General features: G+C 45.2%; 1 protein-coding gene across 6 annotated transcripts in view; it reads right to left on the reverse strand.

Annotated features, from left to right (window-relative positions):
• The window catches only part of GTF3C6 (general transcription factor IIIC subunit 6), a 52,268-nt gene that overhangs the window by 4,566 nt on the left and 23,582 nt on the right, over nt 1–24,120 (reverse strand). For 3 of the 6 annotated variants that reach the window (XR_011031313.1, XR_011031314.1, XR_011031311.1), the window contains exon 7: nt 11,823–13,095. Coding sequence is in view for 3 of the 6 variants with exons in the window: in XM_068280121.1 (XP_068136222.1) it covers nt 12,128–13,095 (968 nt within the window). In the remaining 3 variants the exon portion in view is untranslated. Of the gene's footprint in view, nt 1–11,264; nt 13,096–24,120 lie in introns of those variants that run through there. The other 3 variants (XM_068280121.1, XM_068280119.1, XM_068280120.1) reach the window with 1 other exon arrangement.

Raw genomic sequence — 24,120 nt, forward strand, 5'->3', positions numbered from 1 at the left:
TCTGGTGTTATGCTGAAACTTAGACATGATATATAAAAGACTCCATAAGATATCAGATTAAATGAGATGTATAAAAAAGGATGTATAAAAAGAATGTATGGAAAACATTCTACAAGGTCTCTAAAAAGACCATACAATATCGAATTGATAATATAAAAATAAATATAAATATAGATGTAATAGACAATATGGGTATAAATGCATGTTATTAAATAAACCTTAAAAAGGACTAAAAATTCTAAGACATCTTAAAAAGAGAGCGACTAGAAAAGTACATAAAACATTCGGTCAGGTTGCTGCAGCCGGCACCATAACAGATTTCCAGTTTATGAGTAGTGTAATTAAAAATTAGTATATTTTTTCCAGAATTTCATTTAATCCATCCGGTACTAGACTTTTTAGTATCTGGATCCAGTACATCTCCTGTTTTTTTAGGGTATCAAAGGAATGGGGCAGTGAGGGCGGTAGTGCTTCAATGAAGGTGAACTTAAGGAAGTGAGGGTCGTTGTTGTGGTGAGTGCCGAAGTGACGTGAGACGCTGTGGAGGGGATAGTTATTCAGGATGTTCCTTTTGTGTTGGCCGACCCTGCTCCGGGCCGTTTGTGTGGTCCGACCGACATACTGCAGTCCGCAGGGGCATGATATCAGATAAACAATATTAGAGGTGTGGCAGGTGATGTTTTGTTTGATTGGATACACAATGGTGGTGGCTTTAGATTGAAAGGAGTTTGATTGGATGATGAAAGGGCAGGCGAGGCAGCGTGCGCTGTTGCAGGGGTAGGATCCTGCACCTCTAGGGTCCTCTTGTATTTGAGTGTTCTGTGTTTTTAGTCTACTGGGTGCAAGAATGCTGCGGAGATTGGGAGACCGTCTGAAGGTCAAACGGGGGGGGGGGGGGGGGGGGGGGGTGTTAGGGATGCAATGTTTAAGGAATGGATCCGCCAGGAGGAGCTCCCATCTAGATGTTAGGATATCCCTGATGGTTCTATTTTGAGCACTATATTTTGTAATAAATCTTAGGCTGTTTGTATGATTATCAGTGTTTAGTTGACGGTCTTGTGTAGGTTGTGTATTGGATACCGGGGGAGGACGGGAGGCTTTATATTTGGCATTTTTTATGAGTTTCTTAGGGTATCGTCGTTCTAGGAACTTTTGTGTTAAAGTAACAGATTGTGTCTGAAAATCTGATTGGTCCGTGCAGTTGCGATGTATTCGCTTAAACTGGCAGTAAGGAGTATTGATGGTCCATGGCCGGTAATGAAAGCTGTCAAAGTGTATATAGTTATTCGCATCGACCTTTTTAAAAAATGTTTTGGTTTTTATGTGATTGTTGTCTATGAATAGTGTCAAATCTAGAAAGTCTATGGTCAAGGGGTGGTGTGTAGAGGTAAATTGGAGACCGGCCGGATTATTGTTAAGGTAGTTAGTGAACAAGGGTATATGTGATCGGTCTCCTCGCCAGATAAAAATTAGATCATCCGTGTATCTTTTGTAAAGTACTATATTATGTGAAAACGGATGATCGGTGGTGAATAGAATATGTTCAAGTAGTCCCATGGACAGATTAGCATAGGAAGGTGCAAAGGAACTGCCCATGGCAGTTCCAGTGCGCTGATGATAAAAATGGTCAAGAAACGAGAAAGTGTTATGGGAAAGGATGAATTCTGCACATTGTATCAAAAACTGTTTTTGTGGGGTGGGCATGAGAGGGTTCTGGTTTAAAAAATGGTTAAGAGCAGTAAGTCCGAATGAGTGTGGTATGTTTGTGTAGAGAGCAGAAACATCGCAGCTCAGCCAGCAATAATCCGGTTGCCATTGTTGTTCTTTAAGTAGTTTTATGAGGTGATGAGAGTCCTTTAAATAGGACGGGAGTGTTATAACATGTTTTTGCAGATGTGTATCAAGAAAACGGGAGAGGTTGCTTGTGGTAGAATCTATTCCCGATATTATGGGGCGGCCGGGGGGTTTTGTGATGTTTTTGTGGATTTTTGGCAAGTAGTAAAAAAACGGGGTTTTGGGTCGTGGGTTGATGAAGTTTTTTTCATTTTTAGTTATTATGCCAGTAAGAAAGGCAGAATTGATGAGAGATTTTAGCTGTTTATTGTAGTCCAATGTAGGGTCGTCTGACAGGCGTTCATAGTGTGTCTGGTTGTCAAGCAATCTATGAGCCTCCTCTAGATAGTCTGATTTTTTTAAAATTACAATTCCCCCCCCTTTGTCCGCTGGCTTGATAACCAGTTCATGGTTGTTTTGTAATTTATGTAGGGCCCTCCTTTCACTATGTGTGAGGTTTGTGTTACATGGTAATGTTAGATCCATTTTCTGTAGGTCATCTAAGACCATTGTATAAAAGGTTTGGAGGTGGTACCCACTCATACCCACCTTGTTTAACAGACAATCATCTGCAGATCAGATCCACCAGGATGGATTTTCAGATCTGCAGATGATTGCCAGATATGCAGATGAAGTCTGTTAAACAAGGTGTGTATGATGATCTGCAGATCTCATAGACTATGAATGCATTTTGCAGGAATGGATATTTTGCAGGAACAGATCTTTTGCAGATAATGATCTTTTGAGTGTGTACAGGCATCTGTGTGTGCAGCATCTTGCAAAGATTTCTATCTGATGGGGAGTGCAGCTCCATAGAATAGACTGTGTAGAGTATGGCTCTCATACTACATGGAATGGGGTAAAATTGGTCTGTGATCTTGCCTATTCCAAAGACTTTTATCTCAAGTGTGTATGAAGCATTACCTTAACCACCTTGGTGGTAATGACGAGCGCAGCTTGTCCATTACCGCTGCAATGGATTGTTTTTCGTAATTTTTCTTTTTAAAACACGCAGCTGGCACTTTGCTAGCTGCATGCCATGTACGTTCGCCGCCGCTCCGCTGCTACCCGACGCGTAACACGCCCCCCCCCCCCCCCCCGAGACCCCTGCGCAGCCTGGTCAATCAGTGCTACGCAGCGCTAAGGGATGGATCGGGACTCCCTGATGTCACGACGTTGATGAAGTCATCACAATCATCGACATGGCGGCGGGGGAAGCCAAACAGGAAATCCCGTTCTGAACAGGGTTCCCTGTTTGCTCTGATCTCCGGAGGCGATCGGAAGGGGCGAGGGGATGCCGCAGCTCAGTGGCTATCATGTAGCTAGCGCTAGGCTAGCTACATGATTTAACAAAAAAAAAAAATACCGCTGCACCGCCACCATGGCGCTATCAATAGAACACCAGGGTGGTTAAAAGCAGTAAGCCTATGAATCATGTAGAGGCTTCCCATGCCATCTCCCAGTCCTCCCTTGTTTGCGGACCACCTGAAGATCAAGGCTGCACGCCTCTTCAGAAACGAGCACGGCCTTACTGCACCTGTGCAAGTTTGGCCACATTTGTTCAGTAGGCCAGAGTTGTTTGTGTATAAAAGGATCATGGCCCAGCTCTTCCGGAGGGTCCCAGAGAGCGGCAGCAGTGGTAGGGAGGACAGAGGAAGCATTTACAGAATCCAGAGGTTTTTACCAGATCCAGAGGATTCACTCTTCTTCGTTAAAGGGAAGGTTCACACTGCTAAAAAAAAAAAAAAAAAAAAAAAAAAAACCTGCACTCACCTGGGGCTTCTTCTAGCTCCTGGCAGTCGGACGGTGCCCTCGGCACAGCTCCTCTCCCTCCGTGCGCTTCATGGCGGGGGGGTCACGTGGTGACCCGATGTCACCACGTACACCACGTGACCCTAGCCGTGGAACGCACATGACGCTGACCCGGAAGCTGACCTGGCGAGGACAGCTTCTTCACCGCTGGACGCCCGGAGGGAGAGGAGCTGTGCTGAGGGCACCGATCGACAGCCCCAGGTGAGTGCATTTTTTTTTTTTTTTTTTTAGCAGCGCGGATCTTCCCTTTAAGCATGTGAATTGGATCGGGCCAATAATAAATGTAGCAGGTGATCTCAATGTTACTAGCAATTATCATTTAGATAGCTTTGATGAGATCCTTTACATTTCAAAAAGAGGAGTACTATGTAACGTGGTGTCAGATTGCTGTATACCGTAAAAACTCATTAATATTATATATATATATATATATATATATATATATCTGCATGTGACATTACTTTTGTCTGGTTTCAATCCAGTTCTGTAATATGCCTGAAGAAGAAACAGTTTCGAAAGCTTGCTAAGAAATCTTGTACAGTTAGTTATTAAAGGTATCACCTAAACAACTTTTGTGTTCTCTTTGGAAAACCGTATAATTAATTCTATGTATAGTACCAACGGCACATAAACCATTAGTAGTATAGAAATGAATCTCATTTTTTATTTTTAGTTTAATGGCTTACATTTTCAATATTGCATCAGACTATCAAGATTGTAGTTTCGAATCCATCCTCTGACACTTATAGTCATTGGGAGTCTTTAATAATAAAAAAAAAATGTAGATACTAACCTAAGGAGAGGGAAGGCTCTAGGTCCTAATGACCCTTCTCTCTCCTCTCCCGGAGTCCTCGTTATGGCGGCAGCTCGTTCGTTCAAATCCCCTGCTGCGGGGGTCTTCGGGCAGAGATATCAACATTTGACCTAATTGGTCGAATGCTGCTAGAGGAGGATCCTGTGCTGCAACAGGCAACGGGAGAGGAGAGGGAAGGCTCATCAGGACCCATAGCCTTTCCTCTCCTTAGGTAAGTATCTGTTTATTTATTTATTTTTTTATTAATGATTCACAAAGACTTTAAGCTGAAAGAGAAGTAATGAACCTTTGAACTTTCCTACACTAATACCTTATCTCACAGTTTCTCAGCTGCTTTAGCTTCTATTTACTTTTCCGGAAGCCAGACTGAAGTAGACTTGTTTCACAAGCTATTTTGCATACATAACAATTCACATTTTTTAACTCTTGTTGTACTGAAAACAGAAAGGGACTTCAGTTTCTTACTAGGGCTAATATTTTATGTACTTGTTTATCATATGTCAAATGTCACTTCAGGTGCACTTTAAGACTCACGCTTCAGAGTACATACATGGGAGAGCAAAAGAATCTCCCTTTTATTTATGAAAATTAAAAATCAGTGAGAGTTCAGTAACATTAACATTAAGTTACATGAATTATTGCAAATTTCCTTCTGTTTTAAGAAGGCAAATTCCACCAAGCATTAAAGGGACACTTAAGCCAGAAAAAAAATGAGTTTTACTCACCTGGGGCTTTTACCAGCCCCTGCAGCAGTCCTGTGCCCTCGCAGCCACTCACTAATCCTCTGGTCCCCCGCTGCCAGCTAGTTTCGTTTTTACCAACAGGCCCGGCAACGCGTAGTTTCCTCCGCATTCCCGACTGCAATTAGCGCTATTGCGGGCCGCAACACGTACAAAAATACGCATTGCCGCATTACCGACGCATAGATATGCAACAACATGTATTTTTGTATGCATTGCGGCCCGCAATAGCGCTAATTGCAGTCGGGAATGCGGAGGAAATTACGCGTGGCCAGGCCTGTCGGCAAAAACTAAACTAGCTGTCAGCGGGGGACCAGAGGATTAGTGAGTGGCTGCGAGGGCACAGGACTGCTGCAGGGGGCTGGTAGAAGCCCCAGGTGAGTAACACTGGCTTAAGGTTCACTTTAAGTAAAGATACAGTTTACTTATTCTAAGTTTTTGGCATCATTTGTGCCGATTTCTCATTATCCAAAACTTCAATGCCTTATACACACAATGAGATTTTCTGTCACATTTACTGCCAGATAGATTGGACATGTTGAAAATAATCTGATTTATGATAGATTTCCCGTTCACTTCTATTGCAAGTCGATCGGAAATCAGATCGGACATGTTGAAAATAATTGATATGGCAGTAAATCTGCCAGAAAATCTTATTGTGTGTACCTAACATAACACTTAATCTTAACCATTTAAGCCTTCTAGACGTTGAGGCTACGTCCAGCAGGCCATGTGCACGCCCGCGACCAATCTTGTGCTCCCGGCCGCAGATCTATAGCCCAGGAATCAATGAATCGGGACATGGTGCCCAATCACTGATCCCTATCCCCGGCAAAAAAAGTGACCACTTCTCTCGGAGGCCTCGTCCCCCTACATCTCTCTAAGCAGACATGTTACGCGAAGAGCCCGTCTCCACTTGTTCCGCACGCGTCAGGGAGAAGCGCGGCGGCACTTCCGGTTGTTCAGGATCGCAGGCGAATTCCATGAGCCATGCACAGCTATGGGATTCGCAGCCTCCAGAGCGAATTCTGCGGGCAGTACTGGCCGAATCACTGGCGCAGGCGATTCAGCCAGCGGTGCCATTATCCCCTATGGCAGAGTTTCCCCATGCGATTTATACACAGGGAAACTTCAGATTCGGAACGGTTTCCGCTCCAGTGGAAACGTGCCCTTACAGTGACGTCATGTAAACTCAAGGTTGCCATCTTGTGGCCAAAAAGTTAGACTACATGTACATGTAAAAAATAAAAAAAATGAACACATTTACATAAAAATAATTACTATTTACATCCCACCCTCCCAAAGATACCCAAATAAAATGTTTAATAATAAAAAAAAATTACAATAAAACCCCCCCACAAATATTTACCTAAGTAAGGGTCTACATTTTTTTAGTATCCATGTAAAGATGATATATTTTTTTTTTTTTTATTACTATAAGCTTGTAAATAGTGATGGATGCAAAATGGAAAAAAAATGCACTATTGTCGCCATACATTGTGATAGGGACATAATTTAAACGGTGTAATACCCGGGACTATTAGGCGAATACAATATGTGGATTGTAATTATGGAGGCATGTATTATTTTAAAACTATAATGGCCGAAAACGGAGAAATAATGATTTTTTTTGTTTTTTTCTTATTCTTCCTGTTAAAATGCATTTACAGTTAAGTAGCTCTTAGCAAAATGTACCACCCAAAGAAAGCCTAATTGGTGGCGGAAAGATCAGTTCATTGTGATAAGTAGTGATAAAGTTATAGGCTAATGAATGGGAGGTGATAATTGCTCGGATGCATGAAGTGAAAACGACTGAAAGCTGAAGTGGTTAAACAGATGATTGTCAGGAGTTCCTTGAATAAGCCAGAACAGAATGGAACATTCCCCAGCCGATAGAAAAGGTGTGAGGCCTGGAACCCACTACAAAACGCTATCGCTAATAGTAATCGCTAGTGTTTTGTATGAGCAGTTTGTAAGCGATTTCATGAGCGTTTTAGGGAGCGTTTTTAAAAAGTGTATCAATTTGCCAGCGGTTGTGTAGCTATTAGCGTTTTAAAGTCTGATTGGTCCTTTCAATTAATTTTAATTTTGTTACAGTGTGCAGTAACTTTAAACCACTAGCAAAATCGCTCCATGCAGGTTCTGATGAGCGATTATGCCAGCGATGATATACTTTGTACATTGCAGCGCTAACGATCCCAAAATGCTGCATGTCCTGCGCTTGCGATTTTCTGAATCGCAATCGCTCCAGTGGAAGTTGCCCCATCCATTAACAGTAGCTGAGTGTTTTTACAAAATGCTAGCGTTTTCAAACGCTCCAAAAATGCTCTGAAAATCGCCCTTGTGGGTTCCAGCCCTTAGACCTGTAAACATATCCATTCCACAGATGGGATAGCAAAACCAGGTAAACAACAGGAATACAAAGTGCAAGGCACCTTTTCCTGTGATTCTTCTAATCTGTGTGCAAAATGCCCCAAAGGAATGTGGGAGAAAAATGACAAACTCTATGTGAGTGTATGAACCAGCACAGGTTCACGATTAACCCCCTTGCCGGTTATCCCGAGCTCAGCTCGGGGTAACCTGCGCAGGAGGATTTCTCAGGCCCCGCTGGGCCGATTTCTATCAAATAAAAAGCAGCACACGCAGCCGGCACTTTGCCAGCCGCGTGTGCTACCTGATCGCCGCCGCAGCGCGGCGATCCGCCGCGGGCAGCGGCGAAAGAGGGTCCCCCCAGCCGCCCGAGCCCAGCCGGAACAAACAGTTCCGGCCAGCGCTAAGGGCTGGATCGGAGGCGGCAGACGTCAGGACGTCGGCATGCGAAACAAGGAAGGCCGCTCATTGCGGCCTTTCTAGTTACTTTTGATCGCCAGAGGCGATCGAAAGTGCGGATCCGGAGCGCCCTCTAGTGGGCTTTCAAGCAGCCAACTTTCAGTTGGCTGCATGAAATAGTTTTTTTTTTATTTAAAAAAAACCCTCCCGCAGCCTCCCTGGCGATTTTAATAGAACGCCAGGGAGGTTAATGGCAACCCCCCTCCCCCAAAAAATAATAAATATACTGATCTCCAATTTTCACACATTCCTGCTTATGTGAATATAGTTTTAGGGATCTTCTCGGCACTGTATTAACCTTTTGCCAATTGGCGTGACTGCAATGGCTCCCCATAACCGCTCAACGCCAATTGGCGAAGTCCTGGTGAGGTGTGTTGCAGGAGATCGTGCACACCGACGCACGCTCAACTTCGCCAGAGTCTCCCAGCGGCGAGACGGCAAAACTGCCATCTATTTACATTGGACAGCACTGTGATCTACGGCAGCGCTGTACTAGGGACAGCAGTGACACTTGGCTGTCCCCTGGGGAGACACAAGAGCGATCAGCTGTCATAAGCCGATGCCTATGACAGCCGATCGCTGTGACTGGCTGGCAGGGGGAGGGTAAAAAAAAAAAAAAATTATATATATATATATATATATATATATATATATATATATATATATATATATATATATATATATATATATATATATATATATATATATATATATATATATATATATATATATATATATATATATATATATATATATATATATATATACACACACACACACACACACATATACATACATACATACACACGCACGCACACACACACAACAACATTGCAGCAGTGATCAAAACCCACCAACCGAAAGCTCTGTTGTTGGGCAGAAAAGGGGAGAGCCCCCCGAATCACTTGTGTGCTGAGTTGTATGGCTCTAGGGAGGGTGTAAGCCTACTGTTCTGAACTAGTTTATGAGTGGCTTCAAATCACATAAAGAAAGACAAACAAAAGAGACAACATTAAGGCTGGTTTCACACCAGGACGTTGCGTTTTAGGGGACGTTATGGTCGCATAACGTGCCCCTAACGCAACGCCTGGTGCTCTCTAGGGGAAAGTCAGAGTGAGCCGCGTTGTGCAGCTCACTCTGGCGTCCGTGATGCCGTGATGCGCACTCTTGGATGCATGCGGCATCACGTGGTCCCGCCCGGCCAATCGCCGCACAGAGCGGCCGCTCCAGGAAGTAAACACTGCACGTCACTGAGTGCAGTGAATATTAATTAGCCATGTGCTTGGCCGCTCTCCGCTCCTCCCCAACATTACTGCGCATGTCCAAGCAGTCTAACGCGGCTCTGCCGCTTACAAAGTACTGCATGCAGTACGTTGTGTAATGGTGCAGCGTTACTGTGTAATGCAACGTGGGCACTGTGAGCAGCCCATTGATTTTTCATTGCTGTGCGGTGGGGTGCGTTACAGGCTGCTCTAACGTGCGCCTGTAACGTCCCACTGTGAAAGCAGCCTTATACATTGGTTCCAAACTGTAGAAGGTTTAACCAAGAAATTTTCACCTCCCATTCATTCACCAATAACTGTATCACAACTTATCACAATGAATTGATCTTTATCTTGTTTTTCCGCCACAAATTAGGCTTTCTTTGGGTGGTACATTTTGCGAAGAATTATTTTTTTCTTTGTAATGGGCATATTAAGAAAAAAAATGATACATGCTACCATAATTAAAACCCACATATTTTATTTGCCCATTTGTCCTGGTTATAACACTATTTAAATTATGTCCCTATCACAATGTATCCCTCCACAGTCAAGCCAGCACCATCTGTAGTATTTAAAGCTCTTTATTCTTTAAAAAGCATGACAAGCTTCTTCCACATGGGTGAGACGAGCCTATTAGGGTGATATCCCGTACCCCTTTCCTATATTGAAAGCTTCTTCCACAGCTGGTCATGCTTTTTAAAGAATAAAGAGCTTTAAATACTACAGATGGTGCTGGCTTGACTGTGGAGGAATTGTTGGAACTTCTGGAGTGCAGAGATGTTGCAAGCCTTAGCACATCCATCTTCTCTCCCCTCCTTGGGTGCTTGCTTTACACTGAATTGACCTATCACACAATGTATGGCGCCAATATTTTATTTGGAAATAATGGTGCATTTTTTCAGTTTTGCATCCATCACTATTTACAAACTTATAATTTAAAAAAAAATGGTATCATACCCTCTTTTTTATGGTATTTTTTTTTTAAACATGTAATTTGGGTATTTTTTGTGAGTGTGGGAGGTACCGTAAATAGTTAATTGTAAATGTAATGGTTTGTGAATTTATTAAAAAAAAAAAATGTATGTAGTTGTAGTTTTACTATTTGGCTGCAAGATGGCTTCAGACAATTTTGTTTTTCTTCCTGCAAGCTTCCAGGAAGTATAGGGACATGATTTTTTTTCTTCAGAAAGACCGCGGCTTCTAATAGAAGCTGTCGGTCTTTCTACTGGGGTTTTAGATCAATGGATGCGTTCCCATTCATTCATTTCCAGGCTAATGGGACATGGCACGGGAGCGAGCAGCAGCAGCCTTTTGGACATAGCAGATATGCCAAAAGGCTAAAGTAGTTAAAGATTGATATTTCTTATGCAGGTACGATGGGCTAAGTTGTTTTTCAAAGTTTGGAGTCTGAATTTTAAAGTGAACTGTAACTGAACTACAAAAATAAAAGTTTAACTTACCCGGAGCTTTCACAAGCCCCTTGCAGCCGTCCTGCGCCCGTGCCATCGCTCAGCGATCATCGGGTCCCCCGCTGTGGCTCAGTTTCGTTTTCAACAGTGCGCCTGCGTGGCCCTGGCCGCGTGCATCCTTGATTGCACTCTCAACCCTCTAGCCAGTTTGCGCCGACGCAGTACACGTACGTATGTAGTGCTAAGCGTGCATCCGTACGTACTTAGTATGTGTACTGCGCAGGCACAAGATGGCTACAGGGACAGGAGCGCAATCAAGGACGCACACGGTCAGGGCCATGCAGGTGCAGTGCTCGGTGACTGATCTCCGAAAACGAAACTGAGCCACGGCGGGGGCCGGATGATCGGTGAGTGCCGGCACAGGATGGCTGCAGGGGGCTGGTGGAAGATCCAGCTAAGTGAGACTTTTTTTTGTAGCTCAGTTAAAGGTTCTCTTTAAGCATAAAAAGTCTTATCTGTGAGACCCGCCTAAAGTTGTAATTAAGGCATCTAATGAAATGTATTTATGGTTGCAAAACAATTTCTCATTTTAATGTACAGTGTACGGTAAATAAGGGGCCTGTTCTAACATCTTATCAGTATACAGGAATAGAGTCTGAAGAAGGAATCATAGCCAAAACACTTACTCTTTTTGTTCCAAGTTAGCCAATAAATGGTATCATCTGGATTCGAAACGTCTTCCAAATCTTTGAAGTGAACACGGGGTGAGAGGGGTACGATATGGAGGCTGCCATATTTATCTCCTTTTAAGCAATACCAGTTGCCTGGCTGTCCTGCTGATCTTCTGCCTCCAACACTTTCAGCTATAGACCCTGAACAAGCATGCAGCAGATCAGGTGTTTCTGTCAATATTGTCAGAACTGTCAAAATTAGCTGCATGCTTGTTTCTGGTGTAATTCATACACTACTGCAGCCAAAATAGATCAGACAACTAGTATTGTTAAAAAGGAAATAAACGTGGCAGCCTCCATATCACTCTCACCTCGGGTTCACTTTAAGCTACAGACAGTACAAATACACAAATCAGGTTCAAAATTAGCTGTTTGGAACTATATTTCACCTACGCTCTTGGCTTTCAGTCTGTCTTTGTGGAACAGATCACATGGCCAAAGCACAGTGTGTCCAGAGACCTCTAAGGAGTACAGTCATGACACATTTCCTCTCATTTCCTCCTTATGGCTCAATCGTCTGTCGCTAATATCAGCTTTGTGTCTTGTGTAAATTAGTTAGACTTCACCAGCCTCTGTTCTGTTTGTGTCCATATGCTGCTCTTCCTCACACCATTTCTTCTGTTCCCTCAGAACCAGAGTGTCTCCCCCCCCACATCAGCCTATCCAGTCTCCTCATCTCTTTCACATCTAATTTTTAATTCTCCACAAGATTAGGCTGTCCACTCTCCTCCGGACCAGGCTGTCCACTCTCCTCCGGACCAGGCTGTCCACTCTCCTCCGGACCAGGCTGTCCACTCTCCTCCGGACCAGGCTGTCCACTCTCCTCCGGACCAGGCTTTCCACTCTCCTCCGGACCAGGCTTTCCACTCTCCTCCGGACCAGGCTTTCCACTCTCCTCCGGACCAGGCTTTCCACTCTCCTCCGGACCAGGCTTTCCACTCTCCTCCGGACCAGGCTTTCCACTCTCCTCCGGACCAGGCTTTCCACTCTCCTCCGGACCAGGCTTTCCACTCTCCTCCGGACCAGGCTTTCCACTCTCCTCCGGACCAGGCTTTCCACTCTCCTCCGGACCAGGCTTTCCACTCTCCTCCGGACCAGGCTTTCCACTCTCCTCCGGACCAGGCTTTCCACTCTCCTCCGGACCAGGCTTTCCACTCTCCTCCGGACCAGGCTTTCCACTCTCCTCCGGACCAGGCTTTCCACTCTCCTCCGGACCAGGCTTTCCACTCTCCTCCGGACCAGGCTTTCCACTCTCCTCCGGACCAGGCTTTCCACTCTCCTCCGGACCAGGCTTTCCACTCTCCTCCGGACCAGACTTTCCAGTCTCCTCAGGATCAGACTTTCCAGTCTCCTCAGGATCAGACTTTCCAGTCTCCTCAGGATCAGACTTTCCAGTCTCCTCAGGATCAGAATTTGCCTTCTCCTCAGGATCCAACTTTCCAATCTCTTCAGAATCAGAGTGCTGATTACCATCTGGATCTAGAGTCTCCTCTGCCTGGTCAACCCCCTCAGATGATCCATTTAGCTGGACCTGGTGGGGCTCCTCCTCCTCCTCACTTGGAGAGTTGTCCGTTTCCTCATTTTCATGAGCAAAGCTGCAGATCATCTGAGGAAAGTTACTGCTGCTCTCTTCATGAATCTGGAACCATTCTATTGTACCTCCTGAAAGACACAAAAATCTTACAGCTGGTGTAACGTACAATAAGAACTTGCGTCATTTCCTTTTTTTACTTAGATCATTATCCCACTTGCTTTTGTCCTAAAGTAATGTCATCTGTGTAAATATCATAAGTGTGTGTGTTTTTTCTATTACTATGGTACAATAAATCAGCATTTTTGCACAAATCCAGGTGGAGACCCAGTCATTTTGTCTTTGCTGCTGTGAATGTTACACACCTAAGAGGGATCCAGGTGTGGACTGGTTGACTCCCTGGTATATCTATTACTTTGCGGTAGAGCTGAGGGATCACTTTTCTTGCTGCGTAATATCACAAGTTCCCCCAGCTCCAATGTATAAAGTAGCGGTTTTGCAAACACATTAAAGTGTAACTGTCGGGCATAACATCAAAAATCAATTCTTTAGTTTTATCTGGTAAACAAGTAATACGAATGCTAACCAGGCAATGCAAAAGTTAAAATCTCTATTACTTTTCTTGTTTTTAAATGATCATTCCCCAGTTTACCTGACCCTTATTTGGTACGTTGTCGCTCAAAGGAAGTTGCAGGGCATGCTGGGTTATCTTTTTTTGCTTCTTTATTTCCCCTCAGACTTAACTAATGTACAGAAGCAAAAAATGACAACCCAGCATCCCCTGCAACTTCCTTTTTGTGTACCAAATTTTGTGTGTACCAAATAAGAGTCTAGTAAACTGGGGAATGATCATTTATAAACAAGAAAAGTAATAGAGATTTTAACTTTTGGATTGCCTGGTTATCATCCTTATTACTTGTTTACCAGATAAAAATAAAGAATTGATTTTTGATTTTATGCCTGACAGTTAGGCTGGGTCCACACTAGACCCGGTTGCAGGACGGACCCTGCAGTCCGGATCAGGGGAAGTACCCACCGTACTGCAAACTGATGAAAGTGCATCAGTTTTGCATCAGTTTTGTATCAGTTTCCGTTCAGGTTTTTCCCTGACAGAAAACGTCTCTATCATTAGGAAGGAGTGGGAGGATTTTTTGGGCCAATCATAAAGCTCAGGCTATCCGTTTTCACATCCGTTTTTTGCCTGTGGAGCTGGAGATGCGTTTTCTCATTGCTTTCACTACCCCTGCGTGTATCCGTGGTCCTGATCCGTTGCGTGAAAATGCAGCAGGTCCGGACCTTCCGTTCAGGTTTTGAAAACGGATCCCCGCAAACGCAGACGGATCCGTTTTTTACTTGGGTGAGGCTGGCTGCTATTTTAAACATTAGTATCCGGGACTCCGTTTTTCCATCAGGTTTGAAAAATGCAGCCACGGATACGTTTCCGGACCTAGTGTGGACAAGCTCTTACACTTTAACCACTTGCCGACCGCCCACAGTCGATAGGCGGCGGCAAAGTGGACGCCTTAAGGACCGCAATATGCACATCGGCGGCGGGTCCTTTAGGCGTGTCCGACCAGCGATCGCGTCACTGAGGACGTGCGCTGAGGCCAGCAACAGGCCCCGCCCACCTGGCGCGATACCCCACCGGCCAATTAGCAGCGCCAGCGGGGTTTGAAATGCGCGATCAGGCCAATCAATATGTATAATACACTTTGTTTACATGACAAAGTGTATTATACAGGCTGCCTCCTCCTTCTCTGCTCTCTTCGTCGTGCGACCATCAGAGGAGGAGGCAGCCCTGTAAGTGAGCAGCACAACACCGTTTTTTACACCCACAGACCCCCCGATCGCCCACCCCAGCCCTCAGGACCCCCCCCCTGACCACTCCAGCACACCCCTGTGTACACCCAAGCACACCCCTATAAACCCATCAATCACCCCCTGCCGACGCTATCATTTAGATTAGGTCCCTAACTGCCCACTAGGGTCCCCTGATCACCCCACCTACCCTCAGAGCCCCCAAGACCCCCCCAGACCAGCCCCTGTATACATCTGCCTTACCCACTGATCATCTGTCTATCACCTGTCTGTCACCTGTCTATCACCCCTTGTCACCACCACCCATCAGAGCAGACCCTAAACTGTCCCTTGGGGGCACCTGATCACCCACCCAGACCCTCAGACCCCCCTCCTGATAACCACCCCAGTGCATTGTTTACATCTATTCTCCCCTGTAATCCCTCACTGATCTCCCATCGTCACCCCCTGTGTCTGCCACCCATCAGATCAGGACCCAGTCTGCAGGCACCTAATCAACCCCCCCTCACCCTCAGATCGCCCTCAGACCCCCCCAATCACCTTCCCAGTGCATTGTATTTGATTTTGCTGTAATTGTATTTGTTTGTGCTGACATTGTATTTGATTGTCCCGTGATTGGCCTGTGATTGGCTTTGATTTCTCGTGATTGGCTTTGATTGTCCTGTGATTGTTTCTGATTGCTCACAGATTCCCCACTCGCCACCACCCCCCTGTCACTATCCTTGTGATCTAAAAACAGTGATTAGTGAAAACTGTCACTTTTTTAGTATCAATAGTGTTAGCAGTTAGGCCAGTTAGCTAGGCCCCTTTGTTAGTGTCAGTTAGTGCTCAGCCCACTGCACCACAGTCACTAATAAGTGTCATCACTGTCGCTAATCAACATTGGTACTATATATTATCTGTAAGTGATCATTACTGATCGCAGTGGCTGGATGGTGTACTGGTTAAGGGCTCTGCCTCTGACATGGAAGACCTGGGTTCGAATCTCGGCTCTGCCTGTTCAGTAAGCCAGTAATTCAGTAAGGAGTTCATTGGGCAAGACTCCCTAACACTGCTACTGCCTACTGAGTGCGCTCTAGTGGCTGCCTCGCAAGCGCTTTGAGTCCGACAGGAGAAAGGCGCTATACAAATACTGCCATTATTATTATTATTATTATTATTATTATTATTAGGATCACTAGGATCCACTAAAAAAACGCAGCGTTTGCCCGATCAGGCCTGATCGTTCACCTGCACTTGCGTTCAGCCCGCCCCAACGCAGTGACAGAATTTTTTTTTTCTGATCACTGCAAAAAACACTGTACACTAGCTGTGGCACTGTAAACATCAGTTTTTATTTTCTTTTATCTTTATCAAAACTCGGTGACCACAGCTTTCTACCTCTCAACTACTCCCTTTCGCTAGGTAGGTGTTTTTTTTCCTGGGTAGTCTCAGAGGTATACCCCCTAAATTTAGCAGTCCACCATGGCAAGAAAGGGGTATTCCGATGATGAGGTGTTCAGGTACATGGCCCAGTCGGATGAGGACGATTCGGACGAACCATTTGACAATTCTTCTGGGTCAGAGTTTGAACCTTAATTGAGCAGTGGCTCACTGACCGATAGCGATGACGAGGTTGAGGTCCCGGCTACAGCCAGGCGTACCACACCCCATGTCATTGGACCGCAGGTGGCGCAGAATCAGCCTCAAGGGCAGCAGAGTGGTGCAATTGCTGGTCTGATATTTCATGGTGAGGCAGGCACCAGCAGCACAGCATCTCCTGGACCTAGCACCCTGGTGAAGTGGCGAGCACCAGCATGGAAGTTGAAACTGGTTCGGTGGCACGTGCAGTAACACACTGGTCGCAGCTACCAAGTAGACGGGCTCGTACAACCCCTAGTTTACCAGAGGTGCTGGCAAATCCAAATTGGCAATCCCCTGATACTGCCGCACCCCTACTGCCCCCTTTCACCGCCCAGTCTGGAGTCCAGGTGGAGACAGATAATCTAGCATCGGCCCTAGACTTTTCTTTATCTGTTCATCACCCAGGATCTCTTAGCGTTGTGGCAGAGACCAACCGTAAAGCCACACAATATTTAACCGCCAATCCAAATATCTTTCTTAACCAGCCATTTTGGTGGAAACCAGTCCAAGTTTCCGAAATTAAACATTTTTTGGGCCTTCTCCTACACATGGGACTAATCAAACAGAATGTGTTTTGCGGTCTTATTGGTCTACGGACCCAGCATGTCATGTTCCCTTGTACTCTGCTGCCATGTCCAGGACACGATTTGAGAACATCCTGCGCTTCCTGCACTTCAATGATGACGAAACCTGTCATCAAAGTGACCACCCTGCTTTTGACCGGCTCCACAAAATTCGGCCCCTCATAGACCACCTGTCATCCAAATTTGCAGATGCTTATACCCCTGAACAGCAAATCTGCGTAGACGAGTCCCTCATACGTTTTACCGGGCGCCTTGGCATCAAACAGTACATCCCAAGCAAACGCGCCCGTTATGGGGTGAAACTGTATAAGCTCTGTGAAAGGGCCACAGGCTATAAATCTTATTTTAGGGTCTATGAGGGAAAAGACTCCAAATTGGAGCCGGTCGGATGCCCTGACTACCTAGGGAGCAGTGGAAAGGTTGTGTGGGACTTGGCGTCACCCTTGTTCCAGAAGGGGTACCATCTTTATGTGGACAATTACTACTCAAGTGTGGCCCTCTATCAGCACTTAAAGTTAGAAGGAATCCGATGCTGTGGCACCGTGCGGCCTAGTCGCCGGGGATTCCCCCAACGGCGCATTACCACCAGACTTCAACGGGGGCAAAGGGCCGCCTTGAGTGCCAATGACCTGCTCACGGTGAAATGGAAGGACAAGAGGGACGTTTACTTTCTGTCCACCATTCACGCAGACACGACAGTCCAAATTTAACGGCGAACTGAGGTAATTGAAAAACCCCTTGTCGTCCACGACTATAATAATAACATGGGAGGGGTGGACTTCAATGACCAGAGGTTAGCGCCCTATTTACTTTCCCGTAAAACAAGACGCTGGTATAAATAAAAGTGTCTTTTTATCTAATTCAATTGGCAGTTTACAACAGCTTTGTTCTCTACAGTAAGGCTGGGAGAACTGGATCGCTTCTTCAATTTTAGAGACAGATCATTATGGAACTCCTGTATCCAGGAGGTGTCCGGGCCCAACCCCAAGATGCAACTAGCCGGCTGCATGGAAGGCATTACGCCTATCTGATTCCGTGTACCCCAGGTCAAGGCACCAGAAGAAAACGTGGCAGTGTTTGCAGCAGGGCTGAAACAAGGAGTGACACCACTGTTTATTGTCCCACCTGCCCTGACCAGCCTGGCCTATGCCTAGGGGAGTGTTTTGAGAGGTACCACGAGCAGGTACACGATTAGAGAGTAGGGAACTCCAGACACAGCGGTAGGCACACAGGGGTCTCTCAGTGCTATTTCACACTGCTGCGATGCATTAGGGCAAAATGCCTAGCGAAAGTCACTTTGCGGTCTCCCCCTTACGCCGGAAGTGCTTGACTTAACGCTAGTGCATGCCTACGTTACTGCGTGGCTTCTGCGGCAATTTCGGTCGGCCCGGAAGTCATGTTAGTCTATGGTGACGCAGTTCATTACTAGGCCGAATGCTACTCTTGTGGTATTCCCTGAAGGTCAGTTTTGGACAATACGGTGCGGCGGGCTTGACCCACCGGATATGTCAATATGCAGTGTGAAACCAAACATCTGGTTTCAAGAGACCCTAATACACAGGGCTGCCAGAAACCTCTCCTTTCACTTGGGACAAAATGCGTAATGTACTTCGCCACAACTCTGTGCGATTTGCACTTCGCACATTGTCCCATGGGGGAGGAGAGGTTTGTCCTCAGAAGGTAAGTTAAAAAAAAACAAAAAAAAAAACAGGTAAGCAGAAAAGTTAATGTTTGGTTCGCATATTAAGGTTTTGTTTAAAAAAGTTCAAAGTTTATTAATGTTAATGAAGTAATTGCTTTGCTGCTTGCTTGTTTTGTTTTTTTTTCTCTTTTTCCATCCGTTAATCTTCCAGGTGGACCGAGCAAACGACTAACCAGCTGCAGCACTGATGGTGCATCCTGACAGAACATTGCGCGTCTGTCAGGTTACACAAAATTGGTGCATGGAGCGATGCAGGACGAGATTTCTCCTCCGCAATAAAAAAGATACGTTTGCAGAGGCATATGAGCTGAGGAGCGGTGTTGGAGTTCATATGCTTTGGCAAACACTTTGTATCAAAAAAAGAACTCAAGCAATTCACATCGATCGGTGTGGATGAATAAATCAGGTTTGCCTGGGCATACAAGCTGGTGGGTTTGGATTTTTGGGGCGACAGCTCCTATGTCCAGGCGGACACCTTCCCTCCTTCTTGTTTAGGGCTCTTTCACATTAGGGCAGATTTTCTGCGTTTCAACGCAAAGGATAAAGTTTGCGTTACCCAAGGTGAAATGAAAGTCCATAGACTTTCATTTTAGCTTTCACATATAACGCAGCCTTTTTGTGCGTTGCGTTACACTGCACCCAGGCGCAGTTTTTCGGCCAACGCTAGCTTTATGCGTTACAATGTTAGTCAATGTAAAACGCACACTATGCGCGTTTTTAATCCGTTAACGCAGGCAATCAGTCCCAGAATGCAACAGAGGAACAATGTAGAAAGATGAAAACTAAAAGAAAAAAAATTACCTGCGTTTTCCTATGTCATTGAAAACGGATTAAAAACGCACACTCACTGCAGTGCACTGCAGTGCAAAACGCATTAAAACGCATACAACAAAACGTATGCTTTGAGCGTTCTCCAACGCAAGCTCTGATGTGAAAGAGCCCTTAGTATTTTTCTTTTGTCTTCTCTCTTTTTTCTATCCAGACCGACCAACCAATCAGCTGCAGCACTGATGGTGCATCCTGACAGAAGCATTGCGCTTCTGTCAGGTTACACAAAATCGGTGCATGCAGCGCTGCAGGACGAGAGTTCTCCACCGCAGTCAAAAAGATACGTTTGCCAAGGCATATGGGCCGAGGAGCGGTGTTGGGGTTCATATGCCTTGGCTAGCACTTTGTATCAAAAAAGAACTATGGCAATGATTTGTTCATCCACATCGATCGGTGTGAATGGATAAATCGGGTTTGCCAGGGCATACGAGCTGAGTGGGTTTGGACGTTTTTGGGTGGCAGATCCTATGTCCTGGCAGACGCCTTCCCCTCTTTTTTCCCACATTTTTTTGGCAGATATTTTTTCATCCACATTGATTGATTGATTGTTTGATGTTCATTTTTCCTTTCAGCCCAGAGTGCATTACCCGTATGCCCAATATAAGGAGTATAGCAGAAACTCCTAATACTGGCCATTCATGTAATGATTGCAGAGAGAAAATTGAGCTGTGGAAAGACCAAGACCCGCGTAGGGACAACTTCCTTTACGAAGGCAAGTAATCATTACAAAGCACAAACTGCAATGGGATGACCACCTAAGGAAAAGCAGCACACAAGAGCAAAGCCACACATCGCAGTGGAAGATACCAGGCCGCAATTATTTCTCAAACTACGGGTAGAACTTACCAGTAGCAGTATTTCTACGAATACTCCAGGACAGCTCAATTACATGAGAGATAGCCATCTCCTCCCCCAAAGAAAACACACCCAGTACAAGTTTTGCATAAAAACACCTCCTGAACCGAGCACCCATCAGTATTAGCAGAGTAACTACAGGAACAGAGGTTTAAAATGAATCCTTCCTCTAAATTAGGTAATAAACTTACCCAATAGGGAGGGAACTAAGGTAGCCGTCCTGGAGTATTCGTAGAAATACCGCTACCAGTAAGTTCTACCCGTAGTTCTCTCCTTATCCTCCAGGACGGCTCAATTACATGAGAGACAAACAAGTAGCTAATTACCTTAGGGAGGGATAATATTCTGTAAAACTTTCCTGCCAAAGGACATGTCCTGGCTGGATAGGAGATCCACCCTGTAGTGCTTTATGAACGTATGGTGATCTTTCCAAATGGCCACTTTGCAGATCTGTTCCAGTGATGCGCCTGATCTTTCAGCCCATGAAGTTGACAGATCTTACAGAACGAGCCTTTATACCCTGTGGAGGCGACTGGCCTTGACTGCTATACGCAGAAACAATAACCTCTCTTAGCCATCTTAATATAGTGTCCTTAGAGACTTTTAAGCCCTTTTTGGAACCAAAAAAAATGACACAAACAAATGGTTTGATCTTCTAAAAGATGCAGTTGCTTCCAGGTAGGCTATTACTGCTCGCCTGACATCTAGCCTATGCCATTCAGCTTCCCTATCATTGGAAGGAGGGTTACAGAAAGATGGAAGTATAATCTCTTGGGACCTATGGTAGGAAGACCTGACTTTCGGAAGATATGCTGGATCTGTTCTAAATACAATCCTATCTGGAAAAAATTGCATAAACAGGTTTTTAATTGAGAGGGCCTGAATGTCCCCTACTCTACGGGCCGAAGTGACCGAAACCAAAAATACTGCTTTCAACGTCAGAACTCTGAGCGGAGCCTTATTCAGCAGCTCATAAGGTGTATCAATTAATGGATTTTAAAACTAAATTTAAGTCCCAAGGTGGGACAATCCTGTTAGGCAAAGGTCTAGCTCTAGACACTGCTCTCTGGCTAATTTTGACATTCAAGCCGTCACCTGCACTTTTAGAGTGCTAGGAGCCAACCCTAAATCAACTCCATCCTGGAGAAAGTCAAGAATAGAAGGTATATAATAATAATAATCTGAAAATTTGTATAGCGCTTTTCTGCTGTTGGACGCAAACGTTCAAGAGTTGCAGCCACTGGGACGCGCTTAAGAGGCCACCCTGCAGTGTTAGGGAGTCTTGCCTTGAACTCTTACTGAATAAGTACTGACCCTAGCCAGGATTCGAACCCTGGTCTCCCATGTCAAAGGCGGTGCCCTTAACCAGTACCCCATCCAGCCACTGATATTAAAATGACTCCTTTATTTAACCTTCGGAGAAAAAAAAAACCTTTCAAAATTTACAATAAATCCTTCTCATGGTAAGCTTTCTACAGCTGACCATTGTAGTAATTACACGGTCTGAAAAACCTATACTCTTGAAGGCTTCCCACTCAAGAACCAGGCTGCCAGGGAAAACTTCCATGGATCTTGGTGGACACTGTCCTGCTGTATAAGAAGGTCCACCCTGGGGAGGCAAGAACCATGGACCCCTGGTTGCCAGATCGCGAAGATCCGGAAACCAGATGCTGCATGGCCAGTAGGGAGCAATGAAGATTACCCGAGCTGCCTCCTTCACTTTCCAAAGTGCCCAGGAGATCAGTGGAAACGGGGGAAATGCATACAAGAGACCCTTTGGCCATGGGACTGCCAGAGCATCAAATCTCTTCGGAGGGGAGGATGGATCTAGAGAAAAGAAAACCTTTGTTTTTGAACTGAGAGGAGATGCAAAGAGGTCTACTTCCGGAGGACCCCACATGTCTGATTTCTTGAAATATTTCCCCATTTAGGGACCACTCTGCCTTTATTGGTCGGGGCCGACTTAGACGATCTGCCAAAAATTTTTTTACGAGCGCTTTATATGAACGGAGGTTATTGAAAGAAGATTCTCCTCTGCCACCTGCAGAATCTCTAGCACTACAATTCTCAGATCTCTGACTCTCGTACCTCCCGGTTTCCGAATGTACGAGACTGTGACTATGTTGTCCAAAAGGAATATCACATGCGTTTGTTTGAGTAGAGGAAGAAAATCGAGAAAAGGTATCTTCACTGCTAAGAGTTCTCTGAAGTTTGAGGATTTCATACTCAGCTCCTGATTCCATAGGCCCCGAGTGTGAAACTTCCTGCAATGAGCCCCCCAGCCCTCCCGGCTGGCATCTGTGAAAATTCTTACCACTGCAGTGGGGTGCCATAGCCTGCCCTGATTGAGATTGGATTCCTCCTCCCACCATCTCAGGGGATCCTTTTCCATCAGGGGTAGCGGAACGCTGTGATCTAGAGGGGTTCTGCCATGGTTCAATGCCTGGAGAGTCCACTCCTGTAACTTCCTGGTGTGTGCTTGAGCCCATACCACTCCCGGAATGGAGGAGGTCATTAACTCCAACAGAGAAATCGCCTCTCTGAGAGTTACCGCCTCTCTTTCTCTGAAAGAACAAATCCTCCCTCTCATGCAGAGTTGCTTTTCCTACGGTAGAAAAGTAATCTCCCTCGATGAGTCTATCCAGAATCCCAAGTACTTCACCCTTTGGGATGGGATCAACATGGATTTTTCTACATCTAGCAACCAAACCAGCTTCGAAAGAACCTGAATGGTCAATCCCAAGTCCGTCAATCTTTTTTTTGAATCCGCAAAAATGAGCATATCGTCCACGTATGGGACTATTCGTATCTGAAGTAGATGTAAATGTGCAGTAACCTCTGCCATGATCTTGGTGAAGATCCGAGGGGCAGTAGAAATACTGAAAGGGAGAGCTTGGCATTGAAAATGACAAATCGAGTCCCCCAGGACGACTGCAAATCTCAGGAACTGTTGGTGGGAAGGATGGATTGGCACATGTAAGTATGCGTCCCCGAGATCGAAGGTCACCATAAAGGAATCCCTCGGAATCAGAGTTTGAACAGAGGAGATGTTCTCCATCCTGAACTTGTGAACCTGAATGAAAGGGTTGAAGGACTTTAGATTCAAAATCATGCGAAAACTTCCTGAAGGTTTTTTGATTATAAACACACTCAAATAGAAACCTTGATGCCATTGTGCTCTCGAAACTTTGCAGATTACGTTTTGTTCCAGAAGAGAGAGAGGATAGATTCTTTCAGAGCAAGAGCTTTCTCTGGCTCTGATGGGCAGCCTGTCAAAACAAAATTCTTTAGAGGGGGGGGGGAGCAAATTTGATCTTGTATCCGTTGGATACCAGATCCAGAATGTATTGATTCTGAGTAGTTTGACTCCATTGATCTGCAAACTGAAGGAGTCTTCCCCCACCCGTACCCAGTAATTTGTTTTCTTTTGCCCCAGATGGGGCCTCTTTATTAAAAATGAAGGGTGTTTTCCCTTTAGCTGAAGGGTAGACCCATTTCCTTTTCTGGGGTTGAGCTCTCTGGTCTTTTTGAAAAAAGGGTTTTTTACTTCAAAAAGACCTCAGAGTAGGGTTTTCCTTTATTTTGTCGGGAAACCTTTTCCCTTTGCCTGAAGATCTTTCTAGAATACTTTCTAGATTTTTGCCAAACAGAAGGTCACCCTCAAACTTCATGGCGCAAAGTTTCTGTTTTGAGCTAACCAAAGTCTTTACAAGGGTTAAGCCATGCAGCTCGTCGAGTAGTATTTA

The sequence above is a fragment of the Hyperolius riggenbachi genome, chromosome 4 (genome assembly GCF_040937935.1).
Source record: "Hyperolius riggenbachi isolate aHypRig1 chromosome 4, aHypRig1.pri, whole genome shotgun sequence".
Classification (NCBI taxonomy): domain Eukaryota; kingdom Metazoa; phylum Chordata; class Amphibia; order Anura; family Hyperoliidae; genus Hyperolius; species Hyperolius riggenbachi.